The 15,236-nt window shown below is 41.4% G+C and overlaps 2 protein-coding genes across 2 annotated transcripts in view; one reads left to right on the plus strand and one right to left on the minus strand.

The window, feature by feature from the left end:
- The window catches only part of LOC115823849 (uncharacterized), a 664,236-nt gene that overhangs the window by 359,759 nt on the left and 289,241 nt on the right, over positions 1 to 15,236 (plus strand).
- The window catches only part of LOC115824128 (uncharacterized), a 247,675-nt gene that overhangs the window by 42,085 nt on the left and 190,354 nt on the right, over positions 1 to 15,236 (minus strand). Inside the window, 2 exon segments of the mRNA XM_030788234.1 lie at positions 7,220 to 8,686; positions 12,608 to 12,623. Of these exon segments, the coding sequence (XP_030644094.1) occupies positions 7,220 to 8,686; positions 12,608 to 12,623 (1,483 nt within the window).

Here is a 15,236-nt window from a genome sequence, read left to right on the forward strand (position 1 = left end):
TGTTTGTGTGTGTGGTTGTACGTGTATGTGTGTGTGAGTGTGTGTGTGCTTGTGATGGAGATAGAGGATAGAAAGAGAGACAGAGAGAGAGTGTGTCTGTGTGTGTGGTTGTACATGTATGTGAGTGTGTGTGTGTGTGTGTGTGTGTGTGTGTGTGATGGAGATAGAGGATTGAAAGAGAGAGAGAGAGTGTGTCTGTGTGTGAGGTTGTACGTGTATGTGTGTGTGAGTGTGTGTTTATATACATTACCTCAGCATGCTGTTTCTCCTGGGTGTCCATTCTCTGCTCAATCAGGTCAGAGGTCGACTGGAGACTGGATACATGCTCTTTTAAACCACCAATCAGACCCTGCATTTCAGCCATCTCCTGTTCCCGCTGCCTGTGCACATAAGGCTCCACACTTTAGAGAGAAAAACACTCACATGAAGCCATCAGTATAAGCCGCAAAGGTCAAAAAATTAATTTAACTCTATGATTGGGACATGCAAATTCACATATGATTTTAAAGCATCAAAATTTAAAAAAAAAACTCTCAGGATAAAAGGGCAGACACTGACAACCGGGACACAAAAGGTAAGAGGTACTCACTTCTTTGTGTTCACCTTCAGACTCGCTATGTCAGTTTCCAGCCTCTAGAGGGAGACAAAGACACAAATACATGGATGACCATGGCTCAGAATGATCTCTATCCACAATCTGTCTCTTATTCTTGTGTTGTGTTCTGTTACTGCTACAGAACCAGAAATCTGCTTACATTCCATTCTTAAAACGTACATAAAGTGAATGTTAGTGTGTAATGTGGAGCAAAAAATGCTGAAATATTCAATTCAAATTTCAGATTTCTTACCGCAATCACAAGCCTCTGTTTTTCTCTGTCCTCTTTTAGTTGAATAATCTCTCTCTGACACAAAACACACACATATAAATTATTAAAATAATGGAAATACAGAACCATTTGATCATCTTTATAAATCACTCTTTTTCCTCTCTCACTGGACGTTTGTCTGTCTCTCACCATTAATTTCTCCACATCTCTGTCTCTACTCGCAGACAGTTTGGCATCAAGTTCATGAAGATCAGCATAGATTTGACCCTTTATAGCCAAAACACTAGCATGAGGAATCTGGTCCTGTTGAACAAAGAAAGAAAGAGAAAAAGAAAAAGAAAGAAAGAAAGAAAGAAAGAAAGAAAGAAAGAAAGAAAGAAAGAAAGAGAAATGATGAGAGTATTAGGAGAATGGGCAGATGAATGTGGAGAGTGTAGTGACAGTGCTATTTCTACAGTAAAATGGACCCACATGTGAGGTGTGTTGATCAGGTCTGATGGAGGCCTTGGTTTGAGTGAGGGGTGTAGAAACAGAAGGGGACCAGAACCATATTCCTGAGAAAAGACATAACCACTCATATTCTACACAAACACACAAGTTACAGTCCTCATAACACACAGATACAACATGATAACCTCTTTCAAATAAACAGTGTTGACTGACTGCAACAAAACTCACCAAAAATCACCAGAGAGATGAGGAGGAAGAGGAGGGTGGTCTTCTTCGTGACAGTGCGTCTGCACAGAAACAGATATCGGTTAATGACAGTTATACTGGGACATACGCAGTTACAAACACACTGTGATCAGATCCCACAAGCAAAGCTACTGAAACACTCCCCCAGTGCCATAAACCAACACCTGTACTGATTACATACATTCACTACAACACTACATACATACCACAGTATGATTTTGGTCTCTATTCAAATCTATATAAAACTACACAGAGATACAAATGACACCCAGTTTACCAGCTCAGTTGAAATACAAGCAGCAGAGATAATCCAGAGGTCAGAATGTATCGGATTGTGGGAAACCAGTAGTTGAACGTTGCCAAAGAACATGCTGATGAAGTAAAAATATACAAAAAAAAAAAAAATTTAAAATATGACCATTTTCACCAGCCATGTTCATACACATCAATGATAATGACTATTATCATCTTCAACTCTTCACAACTCCTCCCCCTGATTAAGTCAGGGAGTGCTGTCCTGTTTTGTTTGTTGTGGTCATGTAAAGCCCTTTGAGACTTTAAACAGTGATACTGGGGTCTAAATAAACCTTATTGTTGTTGTTCCTTTAATGAGTTCTTCACTCTTTAATACAAACACACTGGAGGAGCTGGACACACTGGAGGAGCTGGCTCCTTTGTGGCTTCTGGTCCTAGGCCTAGGCTTCCTGACACAGAGGGAGCGATATGGGGAGAGGGAGAGGTGATTTCCGTCAGACAGTGTATGACAATGGAAAAGAACTATGTGCTGGACACATTTTCAAGGCTCCACACACAGAGACACAGACACTAAAGTACCTCAGTGGGCTTTTCCTGTAAGACGTTAGGCCAGTGGATCCAGTGGAGCTGGTGCTGGTCTCAGAGCTGGCATTTGAGTAATACCCACTGGAAACAAGTCGTTCACTGCGTCTTGGCATCTCTAATACCCCCCCCCCCCCACACACACACACAAACCAAACAGGAAGGTTATCAGGTTATATTCAACCATTTTTTTAACACAATGCTGCTACAGAGAGAGTTGTGATGAACAAACATAATAACAACAACAAAATACCAATAAAAATAATAGTCATAATAACAGTATGTTTACTTACAGGTTTTTTATGAATGTATATATGAACAAACGAAAGAATGCAAACAAAGTCTTGCGATAATATGATATTACACTTAATCAACTGATTGTTAAGATTGTGTGACATTTAATACTGTGATGACGTCGCAGAGTTAGAGTCTGATAAATGCCTTTTTCCAATTGCTTATATCACGGAAGTAATACCAACATGAGGGAATAGAACAACAACAACAACAACAATAATAATAAAAACAATAATAATAAATAAATAATAATCAATAATAAATTCACTTACTGAATATTTTGTGAAATGGATCAGAACCGAAGTTGTATGTCGATGCCACAAATCCTGGGAGAATCAGATTAATCGAATCAGATTAATGCTACCAAACACGGCTAGTGAACGTGTAAATTACTTACCAAGAATCTTTCTTGTTGATTCTTTAAATAAAGAAGATTTTTTTAAAATACTATAGCTAAGTAAAAGCTAAGGTACAGGACTGACAGTCAGTCCGATGGATTCTGACAACAGCCAATTAAACAATTCGGCCTATAGGTCTAAAGGCGAAGATGTGAATAGTTTTTTTGGATTTTCCAAAAACTGCAGCTCTTCCGACAGTAATGAACTACAGGGCTGGTTAAATAAGAAAACGACGTGGCCGATGAATTCTGTGAGCGCTAGCCAAGTCCTGAACAGGCCAATATTGAGCCTAAAGTTGAAAATCTCAGTACTCCTATGGATTTTTTTCTTTCTCTTCTTTTTTTTTTGGTAAAATTGTAAGTATAACGGCAAGATGTCGAAGATGTTAATATTCAGTTGAAGTCTCGGTGAAAATCTTATGGTCGTGGTATCTGGAGAGCAGCGTAAAAGCGAGTGCTTTCGGCAAAGTTGAGAACAACTCTGAGCAGTGTTTGATTCTGGACATTCTACAGTTACCTGGAGCAGGACGACGTATTGACTTAGAGACGCACTTTTCAAATGTTTCAGAATTACAACCCAGCGTCATACACCTGCGCAGTGTGTGTCATAGAACTGAGCATGTAGTTTTTTTATTTAGTTAGTTATTGACGAACTGGTGGACATAATTCTTTGCATTATCCGTAAACTAACAAATAAATAATTCAGCCCGACTATTATGAGGAGAGTAGGCTATTGCGAGAATACATACTTGGCACAGCAGTGTGAACAAACTTCAACCGGATAGATTTTTTTTATTAATTAGCCTTCCACTGCTGCTTTCATTTTTAGGTTAAATTTAACTTCGTGTATTGAGAGCAGAATGATCATTACCAGATAACGGCTCTTAATTTAAATGGTTTTAAACTCTGACTATGTTTCGGTCAGATTTGGTTTATTTACGTCGTTCAGCTCCTCAGGTTAGCGTGGGTTACCTTGTGTGCTAAGATAATAATTTACCTTAAACGAAAGAGTATAAATGTGTAAATGATTTGTTTGTGCGCGTATGCGTTCATGCTGCTTTCTGTCTGTGACTCATTCCCGTTAGAAAGAATTTAGTTTAAGTTTTTTCCTTTATTAATACACGTAGTGGTGAAATTTGACCTCTGCATTTAACCCGTCCAAGGTAGCGGTGAGCGCACAAGCGCACACACACACACGGGGTTAGGCACCTTGAAAGTGAAGGTGAACTACGTTAATCGGTAAAAAAAAATCATTCAAAATGACAGCTAGTTCAAAGCTAAAATGCTTTGTCGGCCAACTCTTCATAGTGTTCATAAAACAAGACAGAAATCTAAAGATTAATTACTTTAATATATATTAATTCGAATGCGCTAAGGTCTCAGCGAATTTAGGAGGAAAGCCAAGTGCACAAGTCAACGTAATTTATTAACTCTCTGAAATCCATATTTCCAGTTCTAATTTAAAATCTTCAGGCAGGGCTAGTGTCAGAGGTCGATGGACACAAGCAGGTAACGACGTCTTTTGGCAACATAAATTACGGACATGCTCTGTACAAGAACTACAACTTGGTCTCCAAGAGCAATTCACCATAGATGAAACAAAAAGATCACACTTTTTAAACAGCTCATAGAGTCACAGAGACACGCAAACTAAGCCATCATGGCAAGGTGCCAGCTCATTAGGAATTTCTTTCTTTTTCGATATGCACAACAAGGAACAGGATGAAGAACCAGTGAAGTCAGCTTTAAACAACTAGTCTTACCATTTAAAAACTCATCTTAATATGCTAACTATGCAATAAATATCTCACACTGCATTGAAAGGGTGACAGAGGATCAGTTAGTTCATGTTCATTAGAGACACACCACTGACAGAGGATCAGTTAGTTTATGTTCATTAGAGACACACTGCTGACAGAGGATCAGTTAGCTCATATTAACAATATTAATATTAATCTCAAACTCATATTAGGATTAAGTTTACAAGAACAGAATGCAACATTATTTCCCTCACGTCTCTTAAAATGAATGGCTGGTCTGTTGGTTTGTCTTTTAAAATGAATGGCTGGTCTGTTGGTTTGTCTTTTAAAATGAATGACTGGTCTGTTGGTTTGTCTTTCAAAATGAATGACTGGTCTGTTGGTTTGTGTCTCTCTTTCTGTCATGTGCCCACTAGCAGAAATGTCCTCACTGAGAAACAGTCAGACAATAAACTGCTCTGAAGGTGCCTGGCATGAGACAGCCTTCCTACCCAAAGACCCCCCATGTTCTTGGCTCCAGTGCAAAATTAATCTATTGGTTCAAATTTTTTAAAGAAAAAATACGATAAAACAGCGTCACCTTACGTTCCAGGCGGTGTAGCCCACATCCTGTTTAGTTCAAATAAAAGCCCAAATCATTCTAAACAGGTTTGTTTCTGTATTTGTGTCGGAGTTGTTCCCGTCAGTCTGCGGTTTTATGAACTCAGCTGTTTAGAACCTCATCTGGTCTAGCTTGTATGGCTGATTCTCCTCCATGCTTATAAACACAGTAGCAACTTTAGTAACGTTAAGAGCTGGGAGCTGTCCAGGGTCCCACCTCCTGACAGTTAGCCACTGTCCATGGTGCTAACACTCCTCCTCAACAGGCCTCTGTTGGAATTTTGGAATGTTGATACATTCCGCAGAAGTCTGCGGTTCCACCAAGACTGTTACAAGTCACAAATCAAAGTCATAAATCCTCAAAAAGAGATGAAAAAACAGGGAAAATTAATAGAGTGGTTCTCCTGACATCTGGACTAATCTAACCAAAGTTACATTATTCAGAATTCTGCCATCAAAGCACATCATACTTTAAGTCCTCCCAAACCTGCCATTCAAGCACCTCACACTGTAAGTCCTCCCAAACCTGCCATTCAACCACCTCACACTGTAAGTCCTCCCAAACCTGCCATTCAACCACCTCACACTGTTGGTCTCCAGAGCTTGGTACAGTCTCTAGAAGGCTGGAAATGGCTCTGTGGATGACAACTGAACCGTTCATGTTTTAATTTTTGTGGAAAATGGAAAAAAATTAATACGTGCGATACTGGCTTTTCCCGGGCTGATTCTCTATTAAACCCTGTTAGTTTTTGAAACACAGGAGCCGTCCTGTTCTCCTTTCAGCTTTGCATTTCTGTTGCGGCTGTTCTGAGCTGGATCATTCGTTTAGGCACAGATGACAGATACTTTTGTCTCATGGACTTTTTTTTTTGCTCATTAGTTCATATATGTGTGTTCGCATGCCTATGTATATGCATGTGTGTGTATGTACATACATATATGATGCAGAGTCACTGCAGAGTCTGTGTGGGTTAGCGATTACACAAAGTGAGGACGCAGACAAACCTAGAAGAAATGTAAATGAAGTCTGTGAAGAATGAGAGAAATCTTCGCCCTCTGTGGAGTTGGTAGAGGTTTGTGTTTATTAGGTGGATATCCACAGGGGTCCTGTTAAGTTATAGTTGGGAGAGGAGGGACAAAGGGGACTGGGCTGGTAAACGGACAGGCACACAGGGCCAGAGAGCTTAGTCCACGGCCAAAGCCTAAGATCCTATTGGTAGACGGCTCATCCTGGGCGTGTGAACCTTAAGTGCTGAACGCGTGAACAGAAGAGGGCCGTCAGTTCTTCACTCAAAGAGTACCAGAGGAAACACAGTACAGAGAAAGAAAGAATGGAATCTCAATCCCATATGAGCAGAATGAACAGTGGTCAGAACCTAAGATTTAATATTGAAGTTTGGTCATAAAAACAAGAGCTGACAGTTATTCACATTCGCTCACTTGCTTCAAATCTACATTTATTATCAGCAGACATAAATGTATCATGTAAAATAGTTCTACTTTTTGCTTTTGTGCTCAACTGATTTCTAGGTAGTATTTTTTTAACTGTCCTAAGTCTATCACTTACGGTTTAATCAAAGCACTATTATTAACTCATGAACAATAAACTTGGTATTTAGTAGTAACAGTGACAAAATGAATCCTCTGTCATTCTAATGTAACCTGAGGAACAATGACATGACATGCGTACGTATCTCTTCACACTGAACAGGTAACACACTGGTCCAAAATGCCACTGAAGAGGTAACACACTGGTCCAAAATCACACTGAACAGGTAACAGACTGGTAACACGCTGTGTGACTGCACTTGTGTTTTTTAAGCTTCAATGCATAACTGAAGCTCTTCCCACACTGGGAGCAGTGGTATGGCTTTTCCCCTGTGTGAATGCGCTGGTGTGATTGAAGAATTGATGACCGACTGAAGCTCTTCCCACACTGGGAGCAGTGGTATGGCTTTTCCCCTGTGTGAATGCGCTGGTGTCTTCTAAGAGCTGATGAATCACTGAAGCTCTTCCCACACTGGGAGCAGTGGTATGGCCTCTCCCCTGTGTGAATGCGCTGGTGTGATTGAAGAAATGATGACCGACTGAAGCTCTTCCCACACTGGGAGCAGTGGTATGGCTTTTCCCCTGTGTGACTGCGCTGGTGTCTTACAAGACCTGATGAATCACTGAAGGTCTTCACACACTGGGAGCAGTGGTATGGCTTTTCCCCTGTGTGACTGCGCTGGTGTCTTACAAGACCTGATGAATCACTGAAGCTCTTCCCACACTGGGAGCAGTGGTATGGCCTCTCACCTGTGTGAATGCGCTGGTGTGACTGAAGAACTGACAACTGTTTGAAGCTCTTCCCACACTGGGAGCAGTGGTATAGCCTCTTCCCCGTGTGAATGCGCTGGTGTCTTCTAAGACCTGATGACTGACTGAAGCTCTTCCCACACTGGGAGCAGTGGTATGGCCTCTCTCCTGTGTGAATGCGCTGGTGTATTCTAAGATCTGATGACCGACTGAAATTCTTCCCGCACTGGGAGCAGTGGTATGGCCTCTCTCCTGCGTGAATGCGCTTGTGTCTTTTAAGAAACGAGAACTGTTTGAAGCTCTTCCCACACTGGGAGCAGTGGTATGGCTTTTCCCCTGTGTGAATGCGCTGGTGTGTTCTAAGACCTGATGACCGATTGAAACTCTTCCCACACTGGGAGCAGTGGTATGGCCTCTCCCCTGTGTGAATCCGCTGGTGTCTTTGAAGAACTGACAACTGTTTGAAGCTCTTCCCACACTGGGAGCAGTGGTATGGCCTCTCCCCCGTGTGAATGCGCTGGTGTATTCTAAGATCTGGTGACCGATTGAAACTCTTCCCACACTGGGAGCAGTGGTATGGCTTTTCCCCTGTGTGAATGTGCTGGTGTGTTCTAAGACCTGATGAATTACTGAAGCTCTTCCCACACTGGGAGCAGTGGTATGGCCTCTCCCCTGTGTGAATGCGCTGGTGTGTTCTAAGACCTGATGACCGACTGAAGCTCTTCCCACACTGGGAGCAGTGGTATGGCCTCTCCCCCGTGTGAATGCGCTGGTGTGTTCTAAGATCTGATGACCGATTGAAACTCTTCCCGCACTGGGAGCAGTGGTATGGCTTTTCCCCTGTGTGAATGCGCTGGTGTGTTCTAAGATTTGATGACTGACTGAAGCTCTTCCCACACTGGTAGCAGTGGTATGACTTCTCCCCCGTGTGAATGTGCTGGTGTCTTCTGATACACAGCTGGCTTCTGAGGCTCTTCCTGCGTGAAGAGTGTGTTGTGTTCTTCCCTGTCACTCTCTGTTTAGGTGTTAGGGCTCTTCTGACAGGGGAGCTCTTCCCGAACGAAGAGCGCATTCTTTTCGTGTTGACAGCGGATTGTGCTGAAATGAATGTAATATCAGAGGATAACTGTTCTGGGCTCAGTGGAACTTCTGATTTAATCTCTCTGGTCTTTAGTAAACTCAGGGACTCTTCAGGATGCCATGTCTTAATGAGGTTTTGCGAGGAAATGTGGCCTAAACAAAGAGAGGGACATGTCCACAACAGGACCAGAAAACCACATCACAGCCTGGACAAAAATCTACAAACAACATTAAAAAACCAAACTGACATTAACCTCAGCATCAATTTAAAGTACAACTAAACCATTCTCTTAAAAAAAATAAAACAAACAAACAAACAAAAAACAAATGCAGGGAATTGAATGGGAAAACAGGGGAAAAAAAATCATCTGTTACCTTTCTCAGGGGAAAATGTCTTGTCCCAGTGGCAGTCCGCTGGGTCGTCCTGGTCCTTGGTATATTCTTCTCCACACCAGACCAGCAGCTCCTCTCCAGCAGCGATGGGTCTACAGTTGCGGAACAGAACCCCCCCTTTGTACTGAAGAGCCACCAGATTCTGCTCTTCATCATTACGGGCACAGTTCACATACCTTAGAGAGAAAGAGAGAGAGAGTGATGAGGGAAAAGGTCAAGAGTGAGACATGAGGCAGATAAAGAGGTTTACATTGCACAAGAGAAAACCAAGTTAAGGCAGAAAATGAGAAGAAGAATGTATGGATAAGTGAAGTCATGGATAAGTTAAAGATTAAATTTAAAATCACGTCTCTAAATGGAGTTTTCGTGTTTTTGTGACTCTGATTTAAGGGGACGCTCACTGCCTCTTATTAAACAAAACTCTTTTAACACTCATTAGACACATATATGTAAATAACACATGACTGAACCAAATTTTACAATGAACAAGTGCCAGGAAAGATGAACAGATTTGGAACAGACTAACACAGTTGGAATGTTCTAAAAGAGGAGGAATCCCAGCAGTAACACTAGCTGGTTGGGGTGTTGTCATGAGATCGGGTGGGTTTGTGTCCTGTGAGGGTCAAACAGACGAGTGTACACTCCCCACCATCTCACTCAGCGCTCTGTTCAGCGTTGATGAGTGAATCCAGGAAACAGCACAGGTCTCCACCCCTGTTACGTTCCCATGGAGACGCCTGGGAGCTGGCAGGTGCTGTAAAGTGGTAGTGGATGTGACATGTATCTGAGGATACAGGCAGTATTCCTCACCCTGCGGCACCGGAAGGGAAATACAGGAGTATGGGAACCGGATTTCTCCCAGAAAATGGGGCAAAAAGGGAAAAGGGAAAAACGCTAAAGTGACCACGCCCACATATGAAGGCCCTGGTTTTGTATTTTAAAATGTCACATTCCACGTAACACCAACATTCTCGTCCTCCGATCGTTTCCTGAAATATCCGAGTTTCGCGTGACTAACCAGTTTACCGGCCGAGAAAGAGACAAGAGTGTGCTCTTCACACCAAACATTCCTCATCACTGGCAAAAATGCCCAGTGCCTCTGGCACCAAAGGATAAACCGTCCTCCTTGGACCAGTCAGAGCTTGGTGTTTATGCCCAAAATGCCCACGTCCATATGTTGTCCTAACTCCCAGCTTTTCTGAACTGAATCAGTATCCTCATTAGCGACACTGAAGAATTGCGGGCAGCTGAAACATTTCATTTTGTGATGAAGGTTTGGTTATGCAGCCTGCTTAATGGAGGACATGGTTAAGGATCCTTCAGTGTCATGCTGATGATGGCACATAAGATGCACCAGGTGTATCAGTGGGCAAGAAAACATGTGAGATTATGCAACATTTCAGCGAAATGGAGACCGATTTAATGAGATGATCTCAATGTGTCTCATCTCTTTATTATTACTCACTATTATTTATTAGTCATTAGCACAGTTTGTTAAGATCTGCCCTTCTTCAGTCATGGATATATAGTTACTCATTTGTGCTGTAGACCTTTTAGCACCTGTTACCACCCATAACATTAGACATGTTTTACTGTTAGTCTGCAAATAAAATCCATGAATGTATTTAGTTACAGCGATTACTGTACAGGACAAACAGAAAAGTCTTACAGTTTGGGCAGTAACACACAGCATACTCAAAAGCACCATGTGAAGCTGTGTAAAGCTTAGCAGATATGTGGACTGGTCAGAATGTCATTGGGTTGGACATGCCATTTAGGGGTATGGAGATCTTCGCCATTCTACTATTTTTCTTTCTCTTTTAGACATCTTATTTTTGTTTTACACTGTGTGTGGATTTAATGAAGAAGTTTCACACCCCCTGTACTAAGAGCTGATTAATGTGTTATACAGAGAATGTGAAAGCTCCAATCCTGAGGTCTGAGGTTCTGACTCAGCCTTACTCAGGATAATTCACTTTTCACTGACACACTGATGATATGGGAAACTTTGGGACTGGGACAAATAATTGGGAAATTAATCAATGACTGAGTATGTTACTGAATAAACTCAAAATAAATCACGTAAAATGGAACAATAATTAACTAAACATTACGCCTGACTATTTTTGTCTTTCGGTTGTAGATGCATTTATTTATGTTCACATTTAATGTATTAAATATCACTCTTTCATTCATTAGTGCAACAAGTTTCATGCATGAGGATATAACAAGAATTGTTTTATGTATGTCATCTCGTTTGATGCTACATATTTGAATTCCAAAGCCGTTGACTCTTTGACACTGAGTTTTCCTGATCTTTTTGGACAACTTGGAGAAAAAAAATCTACAAAACATTCTATGAGTGTGTGTGTGTGTGCGCGTTTGTTTGTGTATCTGTGCGTGTGTTTTGTCATATGAAACCTCATTGAAAAGAAAATAAGTAGTGATTCATGTATGGGTGCACAGCGCGCTCCTAAAATACATGCATCAAATATGAAAACTCATGTGATCAGAGGATCTCCATGCTGATTGGTGTTTGTATACATTCTGGTCTCATCTGGTCTATGAGAACAGTGAATGTGAGGGGGTGTCACGCAGTCAGGGGTAAAGAGAAAACAGACCAGTATCTGGAAGGTTGTAAGTTTGATTCCTGAGAATGTCTGAACACCAAAATACTGGACAGCAAGGTTTCCTCAGAGATATAGTTACCTCTGATACAAAACACAGTTAAGTTTTACCACCGAACGTATGAATGTACACCGCCTGTACATTTAACATAAATATGTGAAAAATAAGGAACAGGAGTGATCTCTGTGCTCAGTATCTCACCTCATCCAGTTGGAAAAATTCTCTCTCTTCTCATCAACATGATCTTCACACTGCTGACGTTTGAAGAGCTAAGGAAAAGAGGTTTTTCCTTCATAAATGTTGATTTGTTATGCATACAGTCTTTCACTGCACATTCTATGACCAATTACAGGTTTATGTCAGAGGTCTGATAGAGTGTGAGGCTCTCTGAATTGAAACGAGTGTAAAATAATTTGTTGAAGCTCCTACCAGCGGCTGATGACACAGAACATCGGTAAATGCAATGAAATAGGAATTTGGCTTCACTGCACAGAGCCCCAGTAAATGCCAACTGATATCATTAATTAACAGTTTCACTCACCACCCAGGAGTATCCACTGTCCTTGGTGTCTTCTCTGTCAGACATCTGGTCTTCATAGGGGCCAAAGTGTGTCCCTCTGGGTATAGTGTCACCCTGGTTAAACACGCCCAGCTCTGCGTTTGGGATGCTTGACCTCCTGACCTCTAGTCCTGAGGGAAGGGTGCGTCTGGCTCTTTCTGTGACCCCTATGGGCACGGGGGTGTCGGGGATGAACGTGGAGGGGCCATGCACCTCACATTTACCAATGAAGAAAGACCGGCAATCCTCACAGTCTGGGGAAATAAGGAGAAAAATATAAATAACAACAATAGACTTCAGTCAGACTAAAATACACTCTACATATCAACAATAGACTTCAGTCAGACTAAAAAGACACTCTAAATATCAACAATAGACTTCAGTCAGACTAAAATACACTCTAAATAACACTAACCCTACTAACCCTAACCCTAAAAGGGCAGCCCTTACAGTCTGATAAGACCCAATACTATCTGGGTATGGGACCATCAGTATAGGGACACAGTTCAGCATTCACACTGACATTTAACTCTATCGTGCCCGTTTTTACTTTTCATTTTCAGCAGCTAACGATGAAAAACATTTTGAATTTTCCTGAGAGTGCTTAAAAACCAAATATCTGCCAAACATACATCAGTCAAAAACATTATGATGTTGTAGAAACTGGGGAGCGTTTGAATTTTGCTTTTAACCACTGCACCCTTTACATGCATAAAGAGAAAGAGAGAGAGACTACAGGATCAGTCCCAGAGATCTTGCCCTACACAGACAGTCTTTGTCTATGGGTTTCTCCTCCTCAGTGTATTTGATGCTAGGTCTGTCGGACGAGTCTCTTCCTCGGGTGTAACCGTTTGACTGTGAGATCTCCTCTTTCATCACGCCTGTCTTCAGCAGTTCTACAACACAAACACACAAACTGTACACACACACGCCAACCTACCAACCTACACAAGCACAGAGAGGACCAGAATACAGAAGGAGGACACTCAGTGAAACAGGTGAGTGTTTCCTACCTGTGTCATGTGATTCAGGAAGAACTCCACACGACTGCCCCACAGACGTGGACAACATCTCTGTTTCATCAGTGGCCATCTTGTCACTTGTCTCCTGACTAATTACACGCATCCCGATTATCATAATTATTAGAATCGCAAAGAACCATGTAAGTAAATGCATACACCCTAATTAAGATAATCATCAAATTAATCAAGAGTATACACACTCTCATGCAAAACTGCTCTTTATTTACACACATTTCCTATCAGGATAAGACAGATACATGATACAACAGAACAGAGGTAGAGGAAAATGAGGTTAAGACAAAGTACTCCTCTAAGATAAGATTAGTTTGAACCAAGACATTAAATGTCAGGCTAAATGTTACATCATGTATAAATTAATTTATCAGCACACTTGCTAACTTGTGGTAGGTCATCCATGCCAAAATGAAAATGAAACTGAAAACGGTTTGACATTTCTTTTTCAAAACCTGTGCGCACATATCCTGCCAAAATGAAAAATGAAATTAGATAACTCGATTTTCATTTTCATTTTCAAGACAAACACGAGTCTTTTCTGACAAAAATAAAAATAAAATTAAAATATCTTTTTGTCATTTCATTTGTTAGTCTTTTCCTTTTAACAGATTTTGCGGTACAAATCAGACAAAATGGAAACGAAAAGACAAAGTTGATAATCCTATGGCAAAATCCCAGTTTGCGATTTAATTTTTGACATGAACGCGCTGTATCTGCCAAAATGAAAATGCAAAGGCAAAGCAGCATTGCGTTTTCGTTTCCCACTTTGCCTTTTCATTTTCGAGTTCGCCTACATGCAAATATATGTTAAGGAGAAATGGGCATTACTGAAGACATGGACCTTAATAGTGGAAGACATGTGACCGCGAAAGTGCCCGAAAGCCTAATAGAGGTAACAATAGGCGCTTTCGCACCGGAGGAACTTTTCCATAGTTCTTAGAACTGTTGGAGAAAGTACCCCATTTTTCGCGTGTTCGCACCGCAGGAATGATCATAGTTCTTATAACGCCGTTTTGAGGGGCTTTTTTAGCTCCTACTTCAGGGTAGGTACTTCCGCAGCGCAATAGGAACCTTAGGGGCTTTCGGACAGCACAGTTCTAGGGTCTCATTTGATAGGAACTACCCCCTGGGGAGCTTCCTCTAGAACTACATACGTTCTAGGGCCTTTTTTCTGTTTGCATTCGCACCGCCAGTAGGAACGCTGAAGTGACGTAAGCCGGCAGACGGTGCAGCAGCTAAGAGCTGTTGTTTACGCCTAACCATGGATAGCTGCACATTTTGAAGTTCAAATTTAATGACTTTTAAGACATTTTAAATATCTCCAAAAGGGAAAAAATGCCATTACTGTGGCAAAAGAAATCGACAAACAAGACTACAGTATACACAACTTACCAGTTTTATTGAATTTGAATGACAGAAATATTGAGTGCACATTAGACATATAACTGCCTTCTCATTAACGAAAATAAAACTGTATGGCGACAGTACCTGTACAATGGAAAAAAATGTCCCCCTGCATTTATGCATTTACCACCGCAATAGCAGTGAATGACTCGGTGGACATAGTAGTTTTCGGGTGCTAGCATAGCGCTTGTGCCTGACGCTTGCTCGTAGCATCGTGTTTAGTTTTTTTTTCCTTTTTCCCCGCCGCAGCCCTCAAATCGTAGGCTGGATAAACATTCTTATTTTAGGTTAAAATCTGGATCACAGCCACACAAGCGGACACACAAGCACCTGCCGAAGCGGAGTGTACGCTACCTCTTCAATAAAAAAATATACATTGGACGTTGCAGAAATGGTCATTGTTGGGAGATATAAAATACCGGTAAA

Source organism: Chanos chanos, chromosome 11 (assembly GCF_902362185.1).
Source record: "Chanos chanos chromosome 11, fChaCha1.1, whole genome shotgun sequence".
Classification (NCBI taxonomy): domain Eukaryota; kingdom Metazoa; phylum Chordata; class Actinopteri; order Gonorynchiformes; family Chanidae; genus Chanos; species Chanos chanos.